The sequence below is a fragment of the Pelophylax lessonae genome (genome assembly GCF_965119305.1).
Source record: "Pelophylax lessonae genome assembly, chromosome: 4".
Lineage (NCBI taxonomy): Eukaryota > Metazoa > Chordata > Amphibia > Anura > Ranidae > Pelophylax > Pelophylax lessonae.
Genome location: NC_138771.1, coordinates 551,336,233 through 551,348,928, shown reverse-complemented (window position 1 = coordinate 551,348,928; position 12,696 = coordinate 551,336,233). Strand labels below are relative to the sequence as shown.

The following is a 12,696-nucleotide window of genomic DNA, read 5'->3' as shown; positions in this document are numbered from 1 at the left end:
AGAGAAGGGAGCATTCAGCATTCAGTGGTAGCACAAAGACTTATGTCTTATATCAGGGGTCTCCAAACTTTCTATAGGGCTTCTTGGTTTTGATTGCTCTTTGTAACATTTCAGATCTCTTATGCAAGAGCTGGTATTGACTGGGGAGACTCAGGAACGAGAGCGAGTGCTGTACCATTTCTCCAAACGCTTCCATAGTTGCAACCCCAACGATTACAGCTCTGCTGGTGAGAGACAGATCTGTCCCAATTTAGTGTGTCGGCTGAATGTTGAAATCATTAGAGATTGAAGAGCTTCTGTTCTCTTTCAGATTCTGTTCACACTCTTACGTGCGCCCTCATGCTGCTTAATTCAGACCTGCACGGACAGGTAAGGTTTACTTTATTATTATTTTTAAGAACTTATATTAAGCTGAACTTGATTTACATACTTTTTTTTTTGGCGCAACCATTTAACTGGCACTCATTACGTTTGCTTTGGCCTTGTCAAATAATTGTAGCTATTCCTGCCAAATACTAGAAAAATATATTGTATTAGCAAAGTAACCCTACCGGTTACTTAAAGCGCTGCGCAAACTGTTGGCGCTCTATAAATTCTGTATAATAATAATACCAGGTAATACACCAGTTCACTCCATGTCACACATTCGTAACACCTTCCCACCCTGCCTATAGCAGATTGATGGTTGGGTGGGACATTTGTCCTTCTGAGTGGATGTCAAATGATGTCCTCTCTGAAGGACCCACACACGCAGCCACGGGGCCATGCAGCAGTGCGATCTGTCACCGGCTCTGTCCACCAGACACAGCCGATGACTGATCGGTGTACTGGCTCACTGTGACCAATCACAGCAGGGTTACATGACAGTTGTAAACAATGGATGGCTTCCTTTCATGCCATTCATTGTGCACAATTGTGTTGCCAGCTGTGATTGGTCAGTGTGATCACATGGTAAAGACAGGGCCAATCACAGCGCATTTGTACCATGTGATGAGCTTGGACTAATCACAAGAAAACAAACCAACTGAATCTGTTTCACTCTAATTCATTGCATAGAATGCATTAAGGTGAAAAACTACGGGACTTTACAATTTTTTTAAAGCCTTTATAGCAGCCTTCAGCTCTAATTAGGAGATGTTAAAGACAGAGTTTAATGGGAATAACAAGCTGCTAGTAGGCTATAGTAAGCATCAGCAGTACTTTAAGGGTCTGTGTATATAATGTATGACAAACATCCACTCAATCAGGATGAAAATGCCGTACTGTCTCTAATATATGTATGTAGCTCCTATATCGGACACCTAGTGGCGATAATGTTTTTTTTGTTTTTGTTTTTGTTTTTTCTGGAAATACCCCAATCCGGAAACAAAAACATATTATGGCACGGACGATATAGGAGCCACACATCGTAGAGGAAGCTTGTCAGTTTTTGCCCAGATTTGGCGGATGTTTGTCACATCCACACAGAGAAAGTTTTGGACATAAAACCCCTCGTTTTTTAACCTAACACTGATTACAAAATCCTGCTAAATCACGTCATACCAGCCCCTTTTGCAGGTTTAGCTACAGTGCTGTGAAAGAGTATTTGCCCCCTTCCTGATTTTTTGCATATTTGTAACACTTAACTGGTTCAGATCATCAAAGAAATTTTAATAATGCACAAAGATAACCCGAGTAAATACAAAATGCAGTTTTTAAATGATGATTTCATTTATTAGGGGAAAAAGCTGTCCAAACCTGCCTGCCCCTATGTAAAGAAGTAATTGGCCCCTAAACCTAATAACTGCTTGTGCCACCCTTGACGGCAACACCTGCAATCAAGTGTTTGCGATAACTGGCATTGAGTCTTTCACATCTCTGTGAAGGAAGTTTAGGACCACTCTTCTTTGCAGAATTGCTTTAATTCAGCCACATTGGAGGGTTTTCCAGCATGAACGGCCTGTTTAAGGTCATGCCACAGCATCTCGATCGGATTTAGGTCTGAACTTTGACTAGACCACTCCAAAACCTTAATTGTGTGGTTTTTTTTTTTTTTTGAGCCATTTAGAGGTGGACTTGCTGGTGTGTTTCGGATCATTGTCCTGCTGCATAACCCAAGTGCACTTCAGCTTGAGGTCACAAATTAATGGCCGGATATTATCCTTCAGGATTTTCTGGTAGAGCGCAGAATTCATGGTTCCATCAGTTATGGAAAGTCGTCCAGGTCCTGAAGCTGCAAAGCTGTGTTTGTTTTACACCAGATGTAACGGGACGCACACCTTCTAAAAAGTTCCATGTTTGTCTCATCAGTCCACAGAATATTTGCCCAAAAGTCTTGGGGATAATTAGGATTTTTTTTTGGTAAATGTGAGATGAGCCTTTGTGTCCTTTTTGGTCAGCATGGGCTTTCGCCTTGGAACTCTCCCATGGATGCCATTTTTGCCCAGTGTCTTTCCATTGTTGAATCATGAACAAGTGAGGCCTGCAGTTCTTTAGATGTCCAGGGTTATTTTATGACCTCCTGGATGAGTCGTCGTCGTGCTCTTGGAGTAATTTTGTTAGGCCAGCCACTCCTGGGAATGTTCACCACTGTTTCAAGTTTTCTCCATTTGTGGAAAATTGGCTCTCATCGTGGTGCGCTGGAGTCCCAAAGTCTTATAAATGGCTTTGTAACGCTTTTCAGACTGATACATGTCAATTACTTCTCATCTGTTCTTGAATTCCTTTAGATCGGGGCGTGATGTTTTACTTTTTAGACCTTTTAGCGTTCTTCACTGCCAGACTGCCTCTATTTAAGGGATTTCTTGATTCAACAGGTCTGGTAGTAATCAGGCCTGGGTGTGGCAAGTGAAATTTAACTCAGTTTTCCAAAAAACTTGGTTAATCACCATTAATTCATGATTTAGCAAAGGGGGGGGGGGGGTTGGGCAATTACTTTTTCACATAGGGCCAGGCAGGTTTGTACAGCTTTTCTCCTTAACAAATGAAATTATCATTTAAAAACTGCATTTTGTATTTACTCAGGTTGTCTTTGTGTAATTAATAAAATGTGTTTGATGATCTGAATACACAGAAAAAAAATAAAATATCCGGGAGGGGGCACATTCGTTTTCACAGCACTGTATATAAAACATTAAAAATAAGTGCCTATACTGTTTAAAATACAGTAATACACTCTCTCACTCTGCTTTGCACATGCTCAATTGCGCTTTATTTTTCGGCACTGTGACTAAAATGTAGAGGTTAATCTTCCGTCAGCCTAAAGATTTACAGCTACTCAGGGGCAGTGGGCTTCAGCAAAATGGCAGCCTCCTGTAAGAAGAAACTGAAACAATGCTGAAGGCAATTTACAGCACATACTCATTTTCGCGGCTTATCTATTAATGTGGAATGTTTGTTTCTTGCTAAAAAACATTATTTTTTAGTTAACTTGTTATGGGTACAGTTAAGCATTCAGCATTCATGACAGCACTTTCATTGGCAGTTAATGAGCTGATACATAAGTGGAAACAGTCTCACTCTGCAGGGGAGCCTTCATAACACCATTTGTGACACAGAAATACACTGGGTAGGCCAGTTTTTCCTGGTACTCTGGATTGATAATATGCACTGCACCTATTCTTTACAGAACATTGGAAAGAGCATGACAGCACAGGAATTCATCATTAACCTCGAAGGCATGAATGATGGTGGCAATTTTCCACGGGAGCTCCTGAAGGTGTGTGTCTGTTTATGACTTTCCCTTAATGAGATAAAAGTAGAAGGCAGCATAGTAACTCTTTGAATAAAGAATGTTATTTATGAATCTGTTTTCCAAAGTGTGTGAAATTTGGTGAACTCATCTATGCATTTAGTAAAATCAATCAGTGAACTCTTAATGCCATACAGGCAACACTTCAGCCTTACTTATTTTACCTTTATCCATCTTAAAGCGGAGTTCCAGCCACCTGTCTAAAACAAAAAAGTCAGCAGCTACAAAAAGTGTAGCTGCTGACTTTTTAAAAAACAGCCACTCGCCTGTCCCATGGTCCAGCGATGCACTCAGCCCAGCTGTCTTCATCTTCTGGCATCTTCACTATGGGCACCCGGCTGTTACAGCTTGCGGGCTTCACAGCTGGTTGCCCACTGCTCATGCCCAAGTCACTGCGCATTGTGAATGGTGGATGCAGTCTTCTGGGACCCGTTAGTGTCCCAGAGGACTACAGGGGAAGATAGGAAGGAGAACTTCTGTTGCCGAGCACCGCGGTGCTCGGAACAGAACTGGGAAGCAGGTGCCTGTCAAAATCGGATACTGCTCCTCAAAAGTAGCAACTGTGCAAGAGGATTGGGGAACTTCCCCTTTTGGGTGGAGTTCCGCTTTAAGCAAATTTTTATAGTGCTTCTGGATAGAACCTTAGGTCATATTATCCACTACTCAAGTGCACTATGGAACACAGACTCACATTAACCACTTAACCTTAGGTGGATGTCATATGACATCCTTAGGTTGAATTGGAGATATCGTAATAATGCATGCAGAATGAATCAGCCAGCGGTGGCCGTTTACCATAGAGCTGACCGTGGACCAGATGGTCCCCGGCCATCTCTATTACCCTCAGAGGCCGCAGGCATCATGATGTCACTTCCGGTGCTAGCAGATGTAAACACTGATGTTTTTTTATTTGTTTTTTTTTTTTTGGAAAGCCTGAGATTGTTTTTTTTTTTCTTTTGTTTTTTATCTCAGGCTTTCCAGCATGGAGGAGAGATGTCGAGACTTGTATATCCCATATCTCTCTAAAAGAGGACCTGTAATGTCCTATACCTATTACAAGGGATATTCACATTCCTTGTAATAGGAAAAAAAGTGATCAAAATAAAAAAATTTAAAGGAAAAGTGTACAAATATAAAAATAAAAATCAAATAAACAATTAAAAAAAAAAAATTCAAGCACCCCCCATCTCATCGTGCTCGCATGCAGATGCGAACGCATACGTAGGTCGCACCCACATTTGTAAACGGCGTTCAAACCACAATGAGATATCGTAGCGAACGTTAGAGCGGGAGCAATAATTCTAGTGCAAGACCCCCTCTGTAACTCTAAACTGATAACCTGTAAAAAGTGTAGACTATGGAGATTTTTAAGTACCGAAGTTTGGCGCCATTCCTCCAGTGTGCGCAATTTTAAAACATGACATGTTGGGTATCTATTTACTCAGCGTAACATCATCTTTCACATTGTACAAAAATATTTAACTTAAGTGTTAAATATGTGTTTTGGAATTCATGAAAGTGGTTTTAGCGTTTCTGCTAAAAAAAAAATAGATTTTTAATGTTTAGGGGTTCTGAGTAATTTTCCAGCAAAAAAATTATGATTTTTACATGTAAGAGAGGAGTGCCAGAATGGGCTTGGGCTGGGAGTAGTTAATTTGAACCTGTAGACAGGCAATAGACATTCATATTTACATACTCTTAACACTCAGTAAAAGAGCATTGAAACAAATTTGACTGACCTTTGTAGCTATAGGCACTATTAAAATAATTCTCATTAGGTTTACAACAGAGGCTTTGAAATTGCAGCTCATCTCCCTTTCATGGCCAGATCTAGGGGGTGCAGGGGTGGGGCTGCACCCCCCCCCCAGATTTCAATCTGGTTCCCCCAGGCCAGCCCCCCTTGGGACATTGAGCTGATGCCTGCTGAGCTCCTTTCCCTATACCCACACTCGGGGAAGGGACAGGGAGAGCAGCCAGCACAGTGAACTAAGGTAAACAGTGAACTCCGGACAGGAAAAGTGGCAGCGGTTCAGGCTGGGCTATGCTCTCTCTCTCTCCTGTCACAACAGCGATCCTTCATACAGCAGATGACACTGGATTGCTCTAACATCTGACTATGCACTGTATGATTACTTGTCCCCTACCCACATTTCCATCTCCCTGGAGAACAGCAGTCCTTGGAGGAGATGGGGTGGGTAATTATGCAGTGTATAGTCCGATGTTAGAGCGATCCATTGTCATCTGCTGTATGAAGGATTGCTGTTATGACAGGAGAGAGAGAGCACAGTTCAACCTAAACCTCCTCACTACTCCTGTACTTCCCGGCTGTAAGATTTGGGGTGTCTGCTGCCCTGCTGACCCCCTGTACACTGCCCTACTGACCCCTATTTGCTGCCCTGCTAACCCCCTGTACACTGCCCTGCTGACCCCCTGTACACTGCCCTGCTGACCCCCTGTACACTGCCCTGCTGACCTTTGTCTGCTGTCCTGCTAACCCCTATTCACTGCCCTGGTAACCCAGTGAGCATAGCCCTTCAAACGAATGGCCTCTGTACACTGTCATACAAACTGCCGACCTTATCCTCTGCCCTGCTTGACCCCTTGTACACTGCCCTACTGACTCATACACTGCACTGTTGACCTCGCATCCTCTGCCCTCCTGACATTTTTTACTGCACACCCACATCAGACAGGCTAAATCCAGCCCTGCTTGCTTCGCCTGGCAGCATGTCAAACAGCAGGTGCTGCAAGCTGTTCAGCAATGGACTTTCTTTTCAGTTTGAGAAAGAAGTACTCCACAGAACTTGCAGCTACAGAGGTCAGTGAAGCGTGTTTTAAAGCAAATTTTCTGCAAATATTTTTTTGTAAAGATTATAATATTAGTATTAAAATACTTTAATGTTGCTAGCCTGGCTACTGATTTACTTTAAGGCCTTATTCACACAGGCGTACTACAGAGTACACACTTGCGAGGGGCGCGTTTGCCTGCATGGGGATGCACCAGTGTTCCTTGCATCCCCATACAGGTAGTCTTATTGATGTCAGTGGAATGCAGTGGCTACATGGATACATCTGCTGCTCCCAATTTGACAGTTGTGTGGATGCACGGCCCCAAACGCACACTGTCTGAATTCAGAACTGTGCTCTGTACCCGCATGGATGTCAAATTGGGAGCAGTGGCTGTGTCTGTACAGCCCCTATGTCACAATTTACATAAATAGGACTGCTGCTCAAAGATGCAAAGAACACCTGTGCATCCCTGTATGGGCAAACACGCCCCTATCATGGGTGTACACTCTACTACGCCCCTGTGATCAATGCCCAAGTGACGTTCAGATGGATAACAAGAACGACTGGGATATGTAGGGCAGTCAGATTAAAAAATCAAGATGAAAATTTTAAAAGGCATGCAGGTGATTTGTAATCTCTGAGTCAGGCTAAATAGAGAATACTCCTATTTAAATAGGACTAATGTTTACCTGTACCATATGTACCATATGTAGTTCGGCAACTATTTGGCTACTGTTCCACTTTAGTATACCATTGTGGCAGTCACATGATGCTTTATTCTCTTTCCTTTTTTTTGTAGAGTCTGTACCACTCGATCCGTTCAGACAAGCTAGAATGGGCTATGTAAGTTAAGCTGAGCATCCTGTCTTTGTTTTTTTTCACCCTCTGATATACTTCCTTTAAAATGTGTTTACTGTTTTTGCCCTCAATTGACATTTTATTATAATAATGCCCTTCTTGCCATTCTCCTAACAGGAGTGAAGAGAAACTAGCGAATGTCCTTGTTGCAAAACCAGAAAATCTTTTGTCTGTTCGCAAAAAAAGCAATCCTTTTGTGGACCTACCAGCACCAGACCCCCAGGCCCCAGTCTTCAAGCAGGGGATGCTCTGCCGCAAAGTACATGCAGATATCGATGGCAAAAAGAGTGAGTATAGCCCCTCTGTGCTTGTACCTGCTTTGGGGCATGTCTCATCTTCTGAAAGGCTCCCCTGCAGAATATTCACAGGGAACAACCTTTTTCAATCTTTGATCCTCGTCCTGAATTATATTTTGACCCCCCCCCCCCCTTCCCATTTTTTTATATTTGTGAAAAGCCCAACACATGGGTTTTGGAAATGCTGGGGAGCAGGTGCAATACTTACCTTCTCCCCAATACTACCCCAACATACTTACTGCTTTATTTGAATGAATGATGTTTGGAGTTCACAGTTCTGCTTCACAGAACATTGCTCACCTGTCACCTGGGGAAAGCCATTCTGTGTAGCAGCAAGGACTACCGATGCCGGACAAGAAGAGGAACGACCTGTGATGTTATCTGACTGGTCAGAAGACAGCTGGATTTGCGATATATAGAGTCATTTTTTTTTTTTTTTTTAGTAATAGGTGGCGGGGGGATTTAAGAGAGGGAGATGTGATGGTTTTTCATTCATTTTTCACATCCATGCACTATAAAACAGCCAGAGTATATTTAGAAAGCTGAAAGTTAGGCTGGTGCAATTTCTTTCCTGCAGCCACGGGGGAGGGGGGATAGAATGCAGGCGGGGGAGAAGATGATTATCGCTAGTGGCTTTAGCAGCTGCTAGCGATAATCGGAAGCGCATTCATCAGGCTGGTTGTGCCCAAGCTGATTAATCTATCAACTTGATACATTCAGCCTGCCCATTGATTCAAATCTTGGTCGGTTTAGCAGGAAATTCGAACCGTGTATGGCGGACCTTATTGTGGTTGGTTGCTTATATAAAAGCTCACTTTTATCATATTTTTACACTTAACATAATTACATTTCCTTCCTCTGTTACAATCAAACCCACATGTTTAACTTAATTGGGTTTCATTTGGAATCTGTACACACAAATTACCCTAATGTGTATGTGCACAGTGAAACATATATGTAAAGAACAAAAAGAGGGCAGACCAACCTTGTGCATTACCCAAATGGAGTTTATTCAAATAAATTTGGAAGAAATATACTAACAAACATAAAAATGTAAAACGCATATCAATCCACAATGGACCCCAAGTTACTAGGTCATCAGGACAGTGTCCAGTACGCCAAAGAACCTTCCAAATGGCTGACGCTTTTCAAGGGGAGCTCTGAAGAATAGGAGATCTCCCCTCCAAACGTGTCAACATTTGGAAGGTCCTCCGGCGTGCTGGGCACTGTCCTGAGGATCTGGTCACTTTTGGTCCATTGTGGATCAATATGCTTTTTACATTTTTATGTTTGTGAGTATATTTCTTCCTAAGTTATTTTAATAAACTCAATTTGGGTAATGCACAAGGTCAGTGTGCTCTCTTTTGTTCTTTACACAGTGTTCCTATCGGGTTTCCCCTGATCCGAGAAGGGCAGCAAAATCTGTGCTTATACCCGGAGATTTAGAGACCTACCTCCGCCACATCTTTGTCGAGCGCAAGAGATTTTGTCTATTTGTTCACAGTAAAACATATAGACCAGAACCACCCATTGTAATTGGCAGTCATGGCCACTGCAGCGTCCAGCAGTCTTATCTCTTGGGGCACGGGAAAATCTGCAGTTCATAATTTGCTTTGCTTTTTCTTTTTTTAGCAGAAACCAAATGATAATCGTATGAGGAAGTTATATAGTTGATTTTTGTTTTCTGGGGTGGAAAAAAAAAAGAAACATCTGCTTGGGTTTTTTTTCACCTGGTCTCTAATACCTCTTAAGTGATCCCTCACTTTACACCATCATAATAATAACCAAACCTCTAAGCAAATGGGGAAGTTTTAGAATTTTTTGGTTTCCCCTTGGGCCACAAACGGTTTTACTACTTATAGCAGTAATCACAAACTAAAAACAGTACTGAGAAGCCGTACTGTGCAGGCATTAATAAACTATGGGGTTGATTTACTAAAAATGAAGAGTGCAAAATCTGGTGCAGCTGTGCATGGTAGCCAATCTGGTTCTAACTTCAGCTTGTTCAATTAAGCTTTAACGAAAAAAAAAAAATCACGATATAGAAATTTTACAGAAAGACCTGAATAAAATGATGGGGTGGGCAACTACATGGCAAATGAGGTTAAATGTAAAGTAATCCATTTGGGGGCTAAAAACATAAATGCAATCTACTCACTTGGGGGAGAACCTCTGGGGGAATCCAGGATGGAGAAAGATCTGGCTGTCCTAGTATCAGACAGACTGAGCAATAGCATGCAATGTCAAGCTGCGGCTACCAAAGCCTATAGAATATTAGCATGCATATAAAAAGGGATTTACTCCAGAGATAAAACTATAATCCTGCCACTTTATAAAGCTCTGGTCAGGCCACATCTGGAGTGTTCCATCTAGTTCTGGTCACCAGTTCTCAGAAGGGATGTGCTGGAGAGAGTCCAAAGAAGGGCAACAAAATGAATAAGGGGACTGAAGGACCTCAATTACAAGAAACGACTACAAGCACTAAACTGGTTCTCGCTATAGAAGAGACACTTGAGAGGGGACTTGATAGTGATTTAAAAATACCTTAATGGTGATCCCAGCGTGGGAAAAAAAATAAAAAATCAGTCTCAGGAAGTGTTAGAAAACATGGGGCCACACAATGAGATTGGAGAAGGAGCAGTTTAACCTTAAGATGCTTAGGGGGTTTTTCACTGTCAGGGCAATAAGGATGTGGAACTCTCTTCCACAATTGGTGGTGTCAGTGGGCAGTATTGATATTTTTAAAAGACTCCTGGATGTGCATCTTAAAGACAGTTTTCTTCTTTGGTCTCTCCACAAAAGTATATACGGTAAATATTTCAAAGAGAGAAATTGCATTTCATCAATCAGATATAGACTGCTGATGTGCAAGACTAAATACACATATACCACACCAGTGTGATTCATCCGTTCTTTGTTTCCTATTCTTCCACATACTTTAGTTTACATAGAAAACAAAGTAGACATTCAATTATTGTGAATTTTCTCACCATTTTTATTGATGGACTTATGGTCATTTCTGGGCTATAACTCTTCTCTTTCTTTTTACTGAAGCTCCATGGGGAAAGAGACGCTGGAAAACCTTCCACACTGTGCTGAAGGGGATGCTGCTCTTCTTTTTAAAGGTATACCATAGGTCAAGCAGTTTTGAGTGTTAATGGCGCAAAGTTTTTTTTTTTTTTTTATTAATATATCTACAACTTACTAAGTGCATTACTAAGCACACTAATGTATTGTATACATTTTAATAGGAGTTCCCCGAGACCTGACATTTGTTTCAAGGGTTCCTTTGAATTGAAAAGGTTGAGAATGCCCTCAGTTGATGTATACTTAGCTGAAAAATGTTGTCAGATGAATTAGAGTCTTACAGCTCTGTTCATGTTGCATTAGACTGTGTCAAACAAATACCACTGAGCTCTATAATGCTGCTTGTGGTTTACTGTTCGCCTCTTGGTGCAGAAGAAGTGCTTACTAGGATACTTGGCACCATGGTTCCTGGCTCAATCCTTTTAAAACATTTGGCACATCTAGAACCTTTGGTTTCCAGAGACTAGAAATGCTATACATCCTCTTTTGCCTCTGACCCTGTTCAGGAAGCAAAAATCATAACCTCTTTACTTGACAATGTTATGAAGGAAAGAATTAAGAAACATTGATCTTGTAGTGGAGGCAGTGGAGGATTTTCCCCTGCTTTTTATGAGGTACAAGCTGTGGCTTCTCACCAAATGCTAGTCTTCACAATAGATGCTCTGGTGATTCCTTGAACTCAATTACAAATGGTTTATGCCTTCCCTCTGATGAAGATCCCCCTTGAATGCTGCACAAGATAGTACTCAGAGTTCTGGCAAAAGAGCCCTGGCCCCTTCTAAACAGGCCAGACTTGCTGGCAAAGGGTCTTTGTTCCATCCTGCTTCTCAGTCACTGGCTTTAATGACATGGCTGTTAAAACTACTAAGTCCCAAAGCACAGGGGTATCTCTGGTTATTCCTTCTTTACTCAGACCAAGGAAAAATTCAACTTCCACAAGATTTACCATCACACATGGAAGGTCTTCTTTGTATAGCGTGAGGACAGAAAGCTTAATTCTAGGAAATACTCTATCATTGGTATTTTGGTCTTTCTTCAGTCTGGTCTTGACTAGCATCTGGTATGCTTATGGGGCAGGTTTCTGCCTTACCTATCATCTTCCAAAAGCCTCTTGCCTCGCAATTCCTTATCAAGACTTTTCTGCTTATATACTTCCCCCAATCCAACCTCCTATGTCACATTCACTTCTCATTCCTGTGCTCTCTGCTCTTCAGATTAGAGACATTCCTTTGAAAGAGCCCACCTGTAAGGTTGCCTTCTTGGTTGCACAAGGACAAGGTGGTTTTGAGACCGAAACCTTCCTTTTTACCTAAAGGGGTCTCTTCCTTCATTTTCTATGAGGACATTGCTCTCCTTCCCTTTGTCCTGACCCAAAACATGACAAAGAAATTGCCTTGTGTTTTTTCAATGTGGTTAGGGCTGTTTAAACCTGTTTGGCAGCCTCTTTTCACCAGACTAAGTCCCTTGTTCTACCTGGAAGTCCATATAGAAGACTTCCTGTTCCACTACTGCCAGGTGGATCAAACAACTTATTTCCAGGGCATACACACTTAAGGAAAAGGTTCCTTTCTTTCCCATCTGCTGGTGTTTCCTGAGCTTTTCAGCATAAAGCTTCTGTATCCATAATTTGCAGGGCCACCACCTGGTCCCCTATTCACACGTTTTACAAGTTCTGCTAGATAAACATTCAGGCCACGACTACAAGGTGCTTCAGCTGTTGTCTGAAGATATTGTTCCGGTTTCCTTAAACCCTTGTGTTTCTTGTGGGCCTATTGGCAGGTCTATGTTGCAATGTTGTTGCCCATGGTCTATGAATACAAGTTAAACAAAGAAAATAAATGCTCCTGCGCTTGAGGGGTTATTTATGCGACTTGGATAGCTGGAGACTGACCTTAGCTGGTATTGTCATCGTCCTGCTGTGCTGCAGGGTCGGAG

General features: G+C 42.0%; 1 protein-coding gene across 1 annotated transcript in view; it reads left to right on the top strand.

Moving 5' to 3' along the window:
• PSD4 (pleckstrin and Sec7 domain containing 4) overlaps window positions 1-12,696 on the top strand; it is a 119,557-nt gene that overhangs the window by 90,591 nt on the left and 16,270 nt on the right. Inside the window, exons 7-12 of the mRNA XM_082256765.1 lie at window positions 115-227; window positions 311-369; window positions 3,608-3,697; window positions 7,320-7,363; window positions 7,496-7,665; window positions 10,729-10,799. Of these exons, the coding sequence (XP_082112891.1) occupies window positions 115-227; window positions 311-369; window positions 3,608-3,697; window positions 7,320-7,363; window positions 7,496-7,665; window positions 10,729-10,799 (547 nt within the window). The remainder of the gene's footprint in view (window positions 1-114; window positions 228-310; window positions 370-3,607; window positions 3,698-7,319; window positions 7,364-7,495; window positions 7,666-10,728; window positions 10,800-12,696) is intronic.